Raw genomic sequence first — 16261 nt, forward strand, 5'->3', positions numbered from 1 at the left:
TTCCGCAAATAGCCTCCCCAATGTTTAATATGACAACCAGTATCAGAAGTTCAGATTTTGCCTGCAGAACAGAGGTGCTGATGCCATGACATGCTGAAGCAACTAGGTATAAGCTCCTATGAACTCCATCTAAGACAGGTGATGTAGAGCACCACTAGCGCTTCTTTATACTGTAATCTTCTAACGCTTTTCTTAGCATTGCAGCAAGTGGAGAGAAAATAAGTGAAAAATGAAGTTTATCTTCATCACAAAATTGCTAGGATAATTACACTAGCCTTTTTTCTCCTCCATCACAACTGCAGGAACATTTACTAGACAGACAAGACAGTTGATTCAAAAACCTGCCCGCTAGAGATAGGGGCAGTCTTGAAATCTGGTGGTGCATTCAAACAGCACACCCGATGTCTAGTGTTGCTCCAAAAGCAGCGTGCTGCTTACGTAAAGGTGAGGAAAGTCTGTAGAAAACCTTATTGCCATTTGTGGCATGGGACGGAGGATTGGCAGAGGTAGCAAGGACAACTGGGCTGGGTCCCTGCAGCTTCACCCCTGCATCACAGCAGGACCTCAGGGAAGCTAAATGAATTTTAGGTAGACTCAAGAGAAGCCTCCTAATCCAAGATTCAAGTAGAAACTGACCCCATTTTGCCTTCAGACCCACTGAAAAACCTACTCAGCCACCCTGAGACAGGCAGTCACAAGAGGAAAGTCATATTAGGGAGACCCTCAGCCACTGAAATTTGCAGGCCCAAAAGATGAGTTCCCCAAAGAGCATTAAATTTCTCAAGGCCACCCAGATTCTTCACTCTCTTCAGAGCATCCCCAGGAATCACCCAGCAAGCTTCATAAATGGCCAGACTACGGAAGTAAAACGCACAAGATCATCACTTCACAAAATTTCTGACTTCCCTTACAAAACACTGATGACCCGGCACACCAATTATAAAAGAAAAATAAAAGGTTTCCCAGGAAAAGCAGGACTTCTGCAACAGTCAGCATGCAGAACTCCAGAATGAAATGGGCATTAGATTTCCACGTTCCTGCACTTACCCTCATACAAAGAGATATTTGAACTTTACGTTAAAGTGACAGGCTTTATGTCTTCATAATCAACTTCTATCAGCATATTTTAAGAAATACTCCAAGAGAAAAGCTGATAAATGATACCACGAGTTCAAGCCATACAGGTAATTATGAATGTAGGAATAATCAAAGGGTTCGAGTGCATGGAAAGGTTTGTCAAACCGCTAATAAATCACACAGAAGTAGTTACATGCTCAGAGAACTCCCACAGTTAAGGGAGTTAGCTACTGCATTATTTCTCCTTTTGCCTGACAAATATATTGATATTAGTATGTTCCATACAGCATACAATGCATAACATGACTGAGAAAGCTGTCAGTTACAAAGGGTATGCTTTATTTTTTTTCTTTCTTGAAAAGCAAAACAATACTTCATTCTAGTTTGTGAAATACAATCTGCAAACTACAGGAACTATCCAAGTCTGCTGCAAAAGAAAGAATTCTTTTGCAAGTAATCTATTTGAAACAGCAGGGAGCACCACACAAGCTACTTTATTTTTGGCAAACTGGTAGTGATACACAGTTTCTCACACTGACTCTGCAAGGTAGTATGATAGTATGAAATTCTTTGTTCCTTTCCTTCATTTTGCGCATTCAACGTTGTACACCTAAAGGTAAGAAGAGCAATAAATTTAAAAGCCTGTCACCTTTTCAGATTTGTTTTTTTTTTTCCTCTAAACAAAAATGCAAAATATTCAGAAAAAAAGAACTTCCTTTTCTTTTTAAAGTGAGGAGAGCAACAGAAAAAATCCTGGGGATGTATGATCCTGCAAACGAAGACTGTTCAAGTGCATTCAGTTTCTAATCAAGCAGGCTGAGTCTGCTGAGTCCCACATTCCAAGACTTCTGCTGTCTCCCATTTGCTTGAAGATAATTCCAAATACTGCCATAGTGTAATATACACAAGCCAACAACTACAGGAAAGGAAAGAAAACACCCTTAGGAAAAGGTGCTGCCTGCAGAACCTTTGTGGATATTAAGCAAAGATCTGTCATCACCATACTCTTCAGAAAGACATCCATGTGTTTCCTAAATGCTGTTTCTACATTACGTGACCTGTCCCTGTAAAAATGTAGTTTGGCGTTGGTGGTACGAGTGTGGTACAATTTCTTTGTCTGCTATTGAGAACTGTCACTTACTTTAGTGGAAAACAGGATTCTCCCCAAGTCAATGAAGTCCCGCTAAAATAAACCCAGCAAAGAGCAAAACTGACCTTTGGGATGTATGCAAGATTCAAAGCCACATAGCAACAGCATGCAACATATACCACACTAACCCAAATCCATTCTAAAGGTTGATGGATTTCAGGCAACCAGCGTTTCTTGCCCTATCCTGAATCTGAACTAGTTCTGCTGTCATGCAAAATAAATAAATAAATAAAATATACAAAAACTTTAGCCACAGCTTTAATTACCAAACTTGCAGTTAATCCCAGGGGAGTCGGTGACAGTCAGCACGCTGCAGGCGGCTGGGGCAGCCAGCCCTCTACTCAGCACTGGTGAGACACCCTGGAGTGCTGCACCCAGCTCTGGCCTCCCCAGGACAAGAGGGACACACTGGGAGTGCAGCAAAGGGCCAGGAAGATGACAAATGATCTGGAGCACCTGATGGATGAGGAGAGGCTGGGAGAGCTGCGACTGTTCAGCCTGGAGAAGAGAAAGCTCAGGAGGATCTTATCAATGTGTATAAAAACCTGATGGAGGCAGTGAAGATAACAGCCAGAGTCTTCTCAAGGGAGCCCGGAGACAGGACAAGAGGCACAAACTGAAATAAAGGAGATTCCACCTAAATACAAGACAAAAACCCGCCTTTTTTGATGTGAGGTTGGTCAAACACCAGAACAGGTTGCTTGGAGAGGATGTGAAATCTCCACCCTTGGAGTTACACAAAACCTGGCTGGCACGGTCCTGAGCAACCTGCTCTACTTGACCCTGCTTTTAGCATGAGGGTGGACTACATGATCCCGGAGGCGTCTTCCAACCTCAACCATTCTTTAATTCTATGATAGCTACGCAAAACTTCCCTGATACCTGAGGAGTCAGCCACTACTTGCAGCAGCTTGACCACTACTGAAAGCACATCTGAACTTAAAACTCTGCAATAAGAGTGACTTGTTATTGCAACAATGTTCTTGCATTTTAAATACAAAATGCAATTTTAAATACATATTCCTCCATTCAAATTATCTCCCCCACCTACACAGAAATTATACGATATTTTAAAGTTAAAACACCTGTTCTCATTTGCATATTCTTATGCAACTTTATAAATAATAAACAAATAGGTTTGCTTTGCTCCAGAAGTTTGCAACATCCACCTTGCAAAACCTAAAACTAAAAATAGCACAACAGATTGCTCTCATCACCTTCGTAGATCCTACAGATCTTTAATATGTAGCCTGCATAACCTTTTTTCTTTTTTTTTCTTTCTTCCTTCAAGCACAGTTGTAAAATAGAGACTCTCACTTCATTAGCAATCCCTTTCCCCCTGTCAGATGCAAGGGTGAGGAGGCCAAAATATCTCGGGCAATATTAAGTTATGTCCTAGCCGAGACTTACTTTCTTGGTTCCTTGGGGCTGGATATCTGAAAACAATGTTTTTGTATTTCTGGGCTCTGTGGCAATTTGAAACTTGCTCAAACAATTTAAAAATCATTCAAACACCTTCTTTATCATAAAAGCCAAATATAAGTGAATTTTAAAAAAGTGCTCTACCACAAGTTTTCCTTTTTTAATAGGAAAAGAATATTGCAATTTAAAAGCAGCTAACTTCAGAAAACATGTGAAAACTCAGTGTTCAAGGGTAAAGGTAGTTCCTTCACGTTGGTAAAGGCCCCCAAGAACATCAGTGAGCCATGAAGCTGGAGTCTTAACCTCTGACTTAACAATTAACCTTTTGTATCATATAGTAGGACTGGTGTTTGTCAGTAAATATTTCTGTTTCGGTTCGACTGGAACACAGCAGCAAAAAAGACATAAAATTTTCTAGAAAGCAAAAAAAAATAATATATTACTCTTTGCCTTTTCAGGAGTACTGATAAATTTATTCTTAAAAAAATTAAAATAATTCTATTCCATTTCCAAACAAGACTCTTCAGAAGGCGACTTGTTAAAAAAAAAGAAAAAAAAGAAGTTAGTTTTCAGATCAACAATCTATCTTTTAAATACCTTTTAAATAATCATGATTCAAAAGGAGGGGCAGTCACATCCACTAAGATTTTGGAAACCACATTATAACCCATTGGTTGCTTGTGCAGTTTTATTACAAATGTGATTTCCTGGATAGCTCTTCAAAGTTAAACCCAGTTAATTTTTTTTTCCCCAATCATTAAGAAAAGTCTTAACACAATTAAAAATATATACACTCTTTTCAATGTAAGAGTGATGGGTGGCTTCCGGTCTATGTTATTTTTTTCTGTAAAGGCTAAATACCAACAGCACGATATGCAGAGCCTTTGTAATGAAAGCTTTTTTTCCCCCCCTCTATAGTCAGCTTTGGGTCCATTGTCCTTATCTCAGAGACAGCTCAAAATGTAATTTTCCAGCCTCTGCTAGAAAGCAGTCTCAAGCTCCAGAAAGGCCCACGTCTCAGAGACTGGTCATGGTGGTTTGGACAGCATAGGTACCAGCACCGCTATGCATTCCCGCATTCTTCACATTGCGCTCATGGACAAAAGCGGTGTACTGTCCCTCCGCAGCGCGGGTCCTCGGCGGGGCCCACGCGTCCCACGGGATTCCAACACGTTGACAGCGGTCGGCAGCATCAAAGGGCCTGGATCGTTGGGGAGCGGGAGGGGGCACAATTAGTACACCGGTACAGATGAGAAAGAGGGTGGGAAAGTAATGCAAAGGTAAAGACAAGAAGATTGATGTGAAAAGGCAAGGAAAAAGGACATTGCTGGAAGGTAAACACTGAAGAAAAGAGGCATGCAAGTATACGTGTACATGACGACACTGTCAAATAAACCCCTTTTCTGGGCAGTATCATGCGTATTTTTGCAGAAGTCTGAAATGACAAGTTAAGCTCTCTCATGTATACACACATTGTCTCCACTTACCAAATGGAAAGCACTTCATATTTCAAAGCACTTCACAGAACTGAGCAAGAACCATGAGGGTTTTACAGAGAAAATAATGTGATGGGGGCACAGGCCTCCCAAGCACACAGGGCATTTTATTTGCAGGAAGCTGAAAGGGTTTAAGTGTCAGTTCTAGATGTACACCTGAAACAAGCATCTACAAGTAACAGTAGTTTTCGAAGAAAATGTAGATTCTAATGCAAGTTAAAAGAAAAAGAAGAAAACAGAAACTCAGAAAAATAAGTATTACTGTGCAGCAGCAAACAGTAGAGCACACACAAATAATTCACAATTTTAGTTGACTAAGGGATTAAATACTACTGAAGAAGCTGATTGTAGCTATACCTGATTTACATAAACTCAGTTGGAAAAAGAACCATTTTAAAAAAGGTCACAAGTTAATACCTTGCTTTCTAATTTTGCATATGAAGGCATAATGGTTGGTAAATTTTTAATTTTGAATTCTTAAAGTCAAAACCACAGAAATGCCGTGCGCAGTTATGGCTAGACTATACCACAGCTGGAATAAAGTTCTCCAAAAGCTAAAAAGAGCAGCAGGGGAGAACACTCATCACTTCAAATGGTGTTTTGAAAAATATTTTTATGCAGGAGCCCTCAGCTAGAAAACTGCAAGGCTTTAGGCACAAGCATCTCCAAGGCAGCAGGGATAAGCAACTTACTGAAACAATTGAATTTTAAAAGACTTTACAAAAATGGACAATGATCTGCTAACTGTTGATTGTGTTGTGCTGGGATCCTTCACTCCTATGTTTTAGGAGAGGCTGATGCAAGGTACAGCCGGGTATTAAAGTGCTTGGAAAAAAAGCACTCTCTTATAAACTACTTGAGCAAGGAAATTCCTAAAACAAACTTATTCCTTCAGTTTAATGTAAAACTCTCTATTTAATGACCCAAATCTAAACAAAGCAGAAACATTGCTGCTGTTCATCTAGAGGGGTGTCCTGGACACCCCCCAGCTCAAATCCCACCTCCTCCTGTTCCAGACAGCCGGGTTCACGCTCCAAGCCCTGCCACAGCAGCCAAGCAGCCAGCGCAGGGGTTGGAAGATCACACATGTTAAGGCAGGGAAGCAGAAAAGCATGCAGGATTCACACAGCGGTAAATGATTAACGCTCAGGGATAGTCCTCCTTTAGAAAAGGGACAGGATTTATATAAAGGTCACCCAGGGGTAAATTCAGAGTTTTGGTTTTAACGAAACATGCTGAGGAAGTGACCCGTGAACACTGAAGGCTCCAGTCCTCAACAGTTTATTACATTATTTTCCCATTTCTCTAATTTAAGCCGTTAAGTGAAAGCTACATCCACTAGCAAGGAAAAAAAAATAACAAAAATTTCCTTATTCTGAAATAAGGAAAAAATTATTAAACCTTTGTCTCCTGTCCTGTCTTAGCACAGGAACAGCTTCTTGAGAAAAAGATAAAGTTAGAAAGATACTGATTGTGTTTTAGGCTTCACAGCATTGAAGCTAATATTCCAGACCGTTTTCAGACCGTTTTCCAGTACTGCTGTCAGTACAGTTTTCCAGTACTGACAATTTAACAGGAATTGAGCAAAGAAAAAAACAAAACAAAACACTAAAATCCTTCCTGTCTGGCAAAGTACTTTCTACAATCTGGCACAACTGCTGTTGGCAGCTGCAGCATTAACATTTTAAATTAAAGGAAACATTGACATTAGGAAGGCTCTAAGCTGCAAGGTAGCCAATACAGGCATCTGCCAAGCAGAGCACAGAAACTCATGAGGTCGGGACCTTTCTTCTAAACCCCTTCAATCCAACCATCTACAAAATCCCCAGTCTAAAAGATTTTGGTGTTCTCAACCAACCCTTGGCAAACTCTCTCTAAAAGAAGACTATTTTTCTGACAGAAAGCAAAGATAATTCATGCAGAAACAGGCCAATTAAAGACAGTAGCAGTTGAAAAGAGATCTTGTTAGCAGCATCGAGACACCAAGACTTGAAGGCACAATAGCAAAGTCACAGCCCCCGCAATAAACACGTATGTTCTGGCATTTATATTAACCTAACCCCACTTCCCATCTAGGAAACCAGAATGTAGTTCAATTGCCGACTCAGCTCCAAACTGTTGTTTTCTTCCTACAGCTGGATTTGCCTTTTTATTACAGGCAGTACTGTTTCCAGAGAATGCATTAAAACCTCTCTGCCAGAAGATAACTGCCTTCGATAATAACTGATATGTCTCTCAGAAACATAACACATACGCAGTAAGTCCAAGCACTGCACTCTCGATTAAAACGCATCAATTGCCAAGAAGCTTGTTTTCTTTATGGCATACTGTTTTGCGTTACATGCAGGTATATTTTATATTCACTCCCACTCATGTATAGGAAGGCTACGTACTGCGGCAGCTGGCACGTAAGCTTAGATTCCTTGACAATGTTAAGACAGACAGGCTCAAGTTCTTAATCCTAAAACAGGCGTACCAAGACCAAAACTGAAACAGATTGGAGACAGAGTCCTCTCTGTGTCTGAACAAAAGCAGCGAGATTCCAGTAAGCAAAAGCCTTGCAAATACTAGCAAGAACGCTAGCACGAATCAGATCCCTGAGAAGAGCTGTTTGGAGCAAGAGTCAAACATTTCCACCAAAGCAAATACCGGTTTCTAGCACGCATCTTGCAATCAAACCAAAAGAATAAAAATAAAACCATATTGAGAATGCTGAAGAACAAAGAAACCACCACCTTTCACCCACCACCATGGAAGGAATCGAGCGATCAACAGGATCTCACCAAGACAAGCACAGATTTCAGATACTAGATAAATTAAGGGCAAAAGAAAGAAAAACAGCATTGATCACATGTTCTGATTGAAACTTCAATAAAATGCAACATGTAAAGCAGAATTACCATCCCCCTTATAACCAAAATCCATAGAACTAAAAGTCTTTAATCGATGATTTATGAAATTAAAGTACCTTTGTCATTGCACTGTTAGAAACCACTATCATCTACTTTTAAGAGATACTAAAGCAAAGTAGGTTCATATGCCCGACAATGGGAGAAGGACCTTTTCTCTTGAGGGATGAAACTTAGCTTAGGATAAGAGCTTTTCTGTCACTCCATTCCATCGCTGCTGCTCCTGGAGAGTCTCGCAGAAACCAGAATTACCATTCCAGGATAAGCCATACTGTCTTTGAATGCACAAGAAGCTAAAAAAGTTAAGATGATGTGTGCACAAGTACTGGGTTGATGTATGTCAGTTTTGGTTTTGAAACGCCTTTGCAATATAGAATTACTTCAAGAAAAGATAAATGATATGTACATTTATCTTCAAACAAATCATTCTTGTCTTGAGATGCACCTAATCAGTAAAAAAAAATACTCTGATTACATGAAATCAAAGCTCTTATCTTCAGCTTGTGTCGTTTCCTCAAGCTCCCATTCTACCCAAGATAATGAAAAAAAATCAGCTTGCCCATTTCAAAAGGTTCAAAAGACAATTCACAAGGATACTGGTTTACAAGATTCTGCATTTTGTTGAGGATAAAGGTAAGTCCTTGAGCCCCACGATACCAAGCAAAGGGTTACAAGGAGTGTTATGGCAAATGAGATGGACCCAGCTCTCTCCAAAACTCGAAAATGCTGTTCCTGATTTAATCATTTCCTCAGCCCCTGAAGAAATTTTCTTTTGGTTGGCAGTGACTAATGCTGCCGTCGTCACCTCCCCACACTACATTCACAGCAATAAATCAGCTGCATCATCACTAACTTGGCTGTCAACTTACGTTAAAGATATAAGGATGGCAGCTTTTTTAAGTGCAGATAAAGAAACAGACCCTTGAATCATGCATAAGCAAGCAAAACTCATTTCCCAGCAAAGCAGAACGTACCACTTCTTGTCTTGCTGGCTGGCTCCTGGGCTCCTTGGCAGGTTTTCTATTTCCACTAAGACTGGGGCAGAAGGAACCACGGTTAGGACAGGTAGGTTTGGGTTTGCATTCCAGCGCTTTGGAGACAGAATATAAACAAGTAAGTTACTATACACACGTTGATGAAGTGATGACACATAGCAAAAACATGTCACCACTTCTCCTTAAGCACAAAGCTAAAGCAGGGCTGTTGTCTTCCATTACTTCCACAGCACTGGATGCCTATGCCCAGTCTTTTCCAGTACTGCACACAGTACTGGGATCATAATGAATCCAAGGCTGCTCAAAGATTTCAGTAAAACACTAATGGCTGGCTGTTTCCTTTTTAAATTTCTGCAGTAATGCTTTCCTTCTGTAGTAACTCTGCAGTAATGATTGGCACCTTTGGGTCGCAGGCCTTTGGACTGCCGTTTGAAACATAACTGCTCTTAAAAATAACCCAACTGCTTTTGCATAGAAGGCAAAAGGTTGGGCAGAGCAGCAATCTATCAGCAGAGATTGTGTATTTTAATATTAAAACAAACCATAATCCCATTTCCACCAATATGTGACCCTTTCTGTTGCACTCTGCATCTGAAATGCTCCAGAAAGACTGTGTCTTTTCAAAACCCAAGTCCTGTTTTTCTGATGCTCAGAAGGAGAGTTACTTTACACTAACGTCCCTTTTCAGTGAAACAAGGTATTCTGTGTACAAGTACTGAGGGGACAGGTGTGTCTGATTTCCTTCTCAAACTCAGAAAACAATGAATTTTTGCTAACGATGTATTCTTTAATTTGGAGGTGCATTCCCCTCTTTCAGAGAATAAAATACTGTAACCAGGAACCAACATAGGTGCTGATGAATTGTGCCCCCCCCCTTTTTTTTTACTGTTACTTAACATAGAGAATTAATGTGTTTTGAATAATAACAACTCTCATACAAAGGTACTTTGTGTACCTATGAAAATCTGTAGCTATAAATAGCATAGTTTGTATAGCACTGGGGCATGGGGTATCTTCTTTACTCCAGCTAAATTAACCAATTATCTCACTTGTAAATTAATAGTAATTTCTTGGCATGCAATTTAGTAGTTAACCATTTGTAACTTTCAACTGGTCAATCACTGGATTTTAAGAACGAATAACAAAATCGTCAAGTGTGTTGAAATACGTGAAAATTGCCTTTAAAAAGAATGAGAGACAGTCCTTACTTGTGATCCATTAGTTTGGTTGATGGCAGCATTGTTTGCAATACTGAAAGACAAAAAGCATTTAAATCAGAATCAGATCGACAAACTATTTTTGCAGGTCGGCAGAACTGCAAGGATTTTCAGAAAGAAACACAACATCTAACAAGGATCTTTCCAAAGTGCTTAACGACTCTCAAAAGAAAACTTAAAATCTTGTGGTTTAGGTCAGCTGCCTTACTCTAAGAAACTAAGGGTATCACATTAGTTTTTATTTGTTCAAACTGTAGTTTATCTGTAAATCATCTGGTTTTCCCTCTTCCTGTCCTAAACCAGTTCAGTTTAGAAAGTCTGCCTGATTCAGCAGTAAGGCGGGGCACTTTTAAAGCAAAAATGATATGGTTTTAGTTAAACACCCAGCGAAATGTGGCATTGTCGAAACCTCACCTTTGTGCTTGTAGGTGCTATGTTTATTTCATAACTAGTACTCTTCTGATTTGAAGTTTCACATCACAAAGTTTATCAGAAAAATTCATGAGTTTCTCCTGCATACAGCCTCTAATGGACTGAATTACTGCTCCAGAGTCTTAAAAGCAGCCATTCAAAATTATATGCACAGCAGTTCAGCGCAGCATTAATAATAATTTTAGATTATTAAATATTTAATATATTTAATAAATTAAATAAGACCCATATCCCTACTGCTGATGACTTCTGAGTCTGCAAGAGACATTTCACATTTTTGAGAGACTTAAAAGCATTAACATGCTGCACAATAATTATGCATTATAAATCTCATGCAAAGCAAACTTCTTTTGCAGACTTCTGATCTTTTAAAAAATGGTTCCAGTCTCCTATAACCCATTAATCTTTTGATTTACAGTCTGGACAATAGCCAGCCAACCTGGCAAGCTGACAACTCAAATAGATTTCTGTATCTACTTCAGTGATTCTTTAGAATTATTTTACATAAATACTATAATGTCAAGACCAAAAAAGCTGTTGCTTGTCTGTTTCCCAACTCCACACCCTCTCTATAGAGAGAATGTGGAGGCTATCACGGAATAGTGCACCTTAACAGAAATATTAAGGAACAGCTTCTGGGTCGCACATTCCCCTGTGTTGAGTTAACACAAAAGAATGGAACAACATACATCTTTCATGATGCATTTCAATGAGCAGCGCTCGAGTGTAGAGTTTCAGAAATGGCATAGATTGCTCTGGCGACTAACGTAACAGTGCCACACCTAGGTGCAGATCAGAAGGCTACTGTCTTATCAGAAGGAGAAACTGCCTATGAAGTTTCTCTTCCCACTCTCAGAATGACCTAAGCAGCGTGAAACTCGGAGAAGGGGCATGACAACACAGCATGACGAGAGTAGTAATTAATCAGACAGTCACATTTTGCATGCAGAGGTTCTTTACGCACTTTAATAGCACCCAGTCCTGAACAGCACTTTCACGTTTCATAAAAAGACAAGACAATACAGACGGTTGTAAGGATAGAGAGACCTCCACTAAAGTAACTGCAGACTTGTCCCACACTTCTAGGCTTCTCCCCGTATCATGCAAGAATCAACCCTGCCGCTACAAACAGAAAACGTGTGGTTGTATTAAGCCTGTCGTTCTGAAATGTTATTTTGGCATTCCTTACTCAGCTCCTGACTGTCAGGATCTTAACATCTGTAAGTATCTACTTCTTAAAAATATTTTGGTTGCAACTGATCATTGCAATGTTCACAAGTTATTAGGGCGGTGGACAGAAAGCAGAACTGAGTGATGCTGTTCTTTTGCTACCAGGTTAGTTCTTCTTAGCCTGGCCTCCTCTCTTCCCTTAAGGAAGGGTATGAAGACTGAATGATTCAGATTCATACGAGCATTTTACACCGCAACAGCAAGTGTACACATACAGAAAGACTCTACGTATAGAAATAAAGAACCAAAAGGCCTTCCTCTCAATGTTGGTCATGAACAATTTACTATAAATATAGAAAAATAAATACTTGGGTATTTATTTATAAAAATAAATGCAAGTATAGTACAGAATACAAAACCATCAAAATATTTCAAACATTTATTTTGCTGTATTTTCCCTGCCTCTGAACTTCACTTGATGATGTATTTCAGTCACATAGCCAGAGCAGGCAGGTCTCAGAACTAAGGGATCCTCACATGCTTTTACCTGATCTCTTTACATGGCAGCACACAGAACAGCGGCTCATATCCCGTAAGAATCACAGCTAGTCATGAACAAAACATCTTTGCTTCATAGAAAGCAAGTCTGGCAAAACCTACAGTGTGACAGCAACACAGGAGCTTCGCTTTGAACAGCAGGTTTTATGTAAAGCAAACAAACACAAAACCCACAGCAAAATCACAGTTTAGAGGTTAATGTGCTCTACATTTAACTAATCTTATAACCCCCTTCTGCAGACACATGCTCAAACACAGGTGGCAAACATCAAAGAGAAATTTAAATATTGGAATGCATCTTACCTTGTTTCTTCAAGTTTAGCAGAATGTGCTGCAAAAATAGAAAGCGTTAATTAAAATTAAATTTGTAATTAGGTTGTCAGTTAAATATTAAGTATATAATTAATAAAAATAGTTTAGCACTGCCTAAAAGTAAGCAACCAAAAGAGCAAAAGTTGCACGTACCCCATGCATAATGTGTGAAAAATAAAATTCTAAATTGGAAAAACAAAATAAAATTCTGCAGAGCAAACCGAAGAGTCGGATTTAAGCAAGTATCTGAAAGCATGCATGGAGGTCACACTTGACCTATGCAAGAGTGGGAATAAGAGAAGTTGAATATCACATTCTGTTGGGTTGTAACAACAGAATGCAACTCCTAAGAACAATGAAAAAATCTCAGTGGCAAAAATTTCAAACTTGATTAATAAATTTCAAATATTATCATTAATATATGGATCCTGTTTTCCCTGGATCCAAGTTTTCCATCTTCACACAGACAACTACTGTGCAATATTTATGGATGTTTTACCTGCCAGGCAAGCTAGAACGACATGCTTTGTACACAAGCTTTCTCTGATAAATATATGTGGTGTCCCAAATAAGTCAAAGAAAACCTAATTTTGAAAATTCAACCGGGGGGGAAACAACTACAAAAGAATTCTTACATCATATCTTTAAAGGATATGATTACTTGATTCTCACAGTGGATTATACTTCTCAAAATGGAAGGTAAATAGTTTACCTTTCATTTGTAGTGTTCGTCTTGAATATCTCTTGCTGGGCCTCCTTTCAAAGGATGCTGATCTCCTGGCTTTGTTGGTCTTAGTAGTTTGGTATTCTGTTTTCCCACTAACAATGCCATGTAAAAGTACAAAATAATAAAATAAATCACTTATTTTTAATGACAAAATACAGACACTGCTCATCAAAACATCACATCTCTGTTTTATATTCATAGCTTAATAAACAGATCTCAGTTCTGTTAAAAAACATCCCAAGATTAACACTTCAGAAGTCCTTTCACAAAAAACGGATGGAGTTCTATGAACATCCTAATCTGCACCCCATTTTCGCAAGACAAAAAGCTAAAGCTTAAACATTAAGTTGCTGGAAAAGCATGTTTGCTCTTTGCATATTTCTGTGGTCTCGCCATTTGGGAGAGATTGAAAACTCTAGGAGAAAGTAAAGCTTAAGGTATGTTGCCAAAGGTCATAGAGAAAGATGGTAATAGGAGTAAAAAATGGTAAAAGGAGTAAAAAACAGCATCTAGATGCTCTTGTTCCCAGGCAAGTCTTTTTTCCCCAAGTTTGGCCAGACCCTGCTCCCAAAGCAGTAGCAGCCTCATGTTCTGCTGACTCCTTGGTACCACTGATCCTTTCTGAAGCAGAGTTGGATGGTATTGCTACAGTTGCTGGAAATGGAAGCAAAGTATAAGCATAACGCCTGGGGTCCACGACCCACCTCCTTCCATGTGTTCTCACCAGCTCTGGTGGGGCAACTGACAGCATCCTGCAGACTAGTCTGGGACCACAAGCCTTTCAGAAGTCTGTTACATGCACTGGTAGCACCTGACACGGAACGGGCATTATCTTAGGTTTCTGAAGCACTACCAACACTCATAGAGTCAGGAACTCAGTGGTCAAAAGACTTGCAATGTCCCCAACTGTGCAAGTCAATCATCCATCCTCTATGGTTCATTTAAAAAAGGGTGGGCTTTCAAGATGAAGTGATCTATAAAACACAATGTACTATATATGCTATGTAAGGAACAGAAATCTTGAGAAACCTTTGGTTTCCTACTGCTCAGACCAGAATCACCTAAAGATAAATCAGAAAATGCAGGGGGAAAATACATATGATTTAATAAAACCAGCAATGCAACTCACTCGGCTTGCAAGTTTCGCTGCTCTGTATGTCCTAGGTGAATGAATACCAAGTTCTCTCCTACTTCCACACATAATCCAGGAAAGGCAAGAAACGACAAGATATGTGCTAAACGACAGATGACACTGACCTGTATCGGAATCGGGACCCTAACCGAATGAAGCCTGAGCGACTTGAGCTTTTTTGGACAGGACCTCGGAGCCGGAAGAAGGCGTGATGTTCCACTGCACATTTCCACAAGTGTTTGCAGGCTTTGGGATGATCCAGTCTAAAGACAAAAGTGTGCTCCTGCTCCTTTCCCTTAAAGCACACAAAGCATACAGACGACTTATAAGGGGCTCGAATAAATCAAAGTTACAATTCAATGCAAGCCAAATAAAATTTGGGTTTTATGAGTACTAGAATGTATGTTTAAAAAAAAAAATTGAGGCAGAAAAACCAACCTTTTCAGAAGATTTAATGAACAACAGCTCCATTGTCTGAAGTTGGAAAGGGCTAGAACCCATACACTTAACAAGTCAAACCTCTGAATAACTACAAATTAAAGACATCATTATAATAGGAAGGTACTTCTCAATGAGGCTAACATGGTCTTGCTTCCACATCTGATTTCCTCAAATTGTAAAAATGTGAGCATTGGTAATATCAGCTCCGAGATTTATTCCCACAGGAACAATTCTGGCATCTGCTTAAGGAATTAATTCCACTAAATGTGCTATCTGGCCTTTTTTTCCTTTTTAAACTTTCTTGCAAAACAAGCACACTATTTCCAAATTATCTGGCCTACACTAGTTTCACAAGGTGTTCCCCTTTTAAAAACAGGGTAAGAAAAAAAAGTAATTGAGCCTATTTATCTTATACATAAGTCCCTTCATTCCTCCCCTCCCCCAAGTCACAATCAAAAATCTTGCAAGGCACCCACGTTAATTCTCAAAACTTAAAGAAAGAGATCAGGAGTATGTAAACTAGTACTGTATAATCAAGACTAAGATGTAACAAAACCGATAGTTATCTACCTGTTCATCATCTTCAACAACAACTAGAGTGAGTTTGTTCTTCTTGAAGTCAAGCCGTGTTATCTTTGGCCTGCAAGATGAATAGAAAAAGGAGGTTACATCTAACTCTCTTAGTAACTCACTGAGAGGTATGTTCGACATGCTGGTCCAAGCCTCTCTACCAAGCATTTTTTTTCTGGTTTTGTGGGTGTTTTAAGTTCATGCAGTAGGGCTTGATTATACTGTGAATACCAATGTATTACTTCAAAATTTAACACTTGATTAGAAACCTTAGAGATAAGAAGTCAGCAACTTCTAAGGAGATAATTCTATCAGAATATCAGAACAGTAATAATAATTATCAGAACAGTAATAATAATTACTTGAACTGAAATCAAACTCCACACAAATACTCCTGCTTGCCTACTCTTCCACAAGCCCACAAAAATGAACTCAAAAAGACAAAGGCAGGCCAAAATAATTCTGCTTTATTAAAGAAATGTAAATCACTGCACAATATATCACAGATCAATTCCTATGATGACTGTTTCAGAAAATCCCAGCCAAAGAGAACGTGAACATGACGTGACACAACAATGCAACTACTTCCCTCCCTGCCCACCAAAAAAAATACCCAGAATTGATGGTGGAGGGACAAGACACACAGATAACAA

General features: G+C 39.3%; 1 protein-coding gene across 3 annotated transcripts in view; it reads right to left on the minus strand.

The window, feature by feature from the left end:
* Positions 1–16261, minus strand: part of EPB41L5 (erythrocyte membrane protein band 4.1 like 5) — a 60995-nt gene that overhangs the window by 17809 nt on the left and 26925 nt on the right. For all 3 annotated transcript variants that reach the window (XM_054210329.1, XM_054210327.1, XM_054210328.1), the window contains exons 11-16: positions 15609–15678; positions 14723–14892; positions 13451–13557; positions 12730–12757; positions 10258–10300; positions 9029–9144 (exon numbers count right to left, since the gene is read on the minus strand). In XM_054210329.1, coding sequence (XP_054066304.1) covers positions 9029–9144; positions 10258–10300; positions 12730–12757; positions 13451–13557; positions 14723–14892; positions 15609–15678 — 534 coding nt within the window. The remainder of the gene's footprint in view (positions 1–9028; positions 9145–10257; positions 10301–12729; positions 12758–13450; positions 13558–14722; positions 14893–15608; positions 15679–16261) is intronic.

Source organism: Rissa tridactyla, chromosome 7 (assembly GCF_028500815.1).
Source record: "Rissa tridactyla isolate bRisTri1 chromosome 7, bRisTri1.patW.cur.20221130, whole genome shotgun sequence".
In the NCBI taxonomy this organism is placed as follows: domain Eukaryota; kingdom Metazoa; phylum Chordata; class Aves; order Charadriiformes; family Laridae; genus Rissa; species Rissa tridactyla.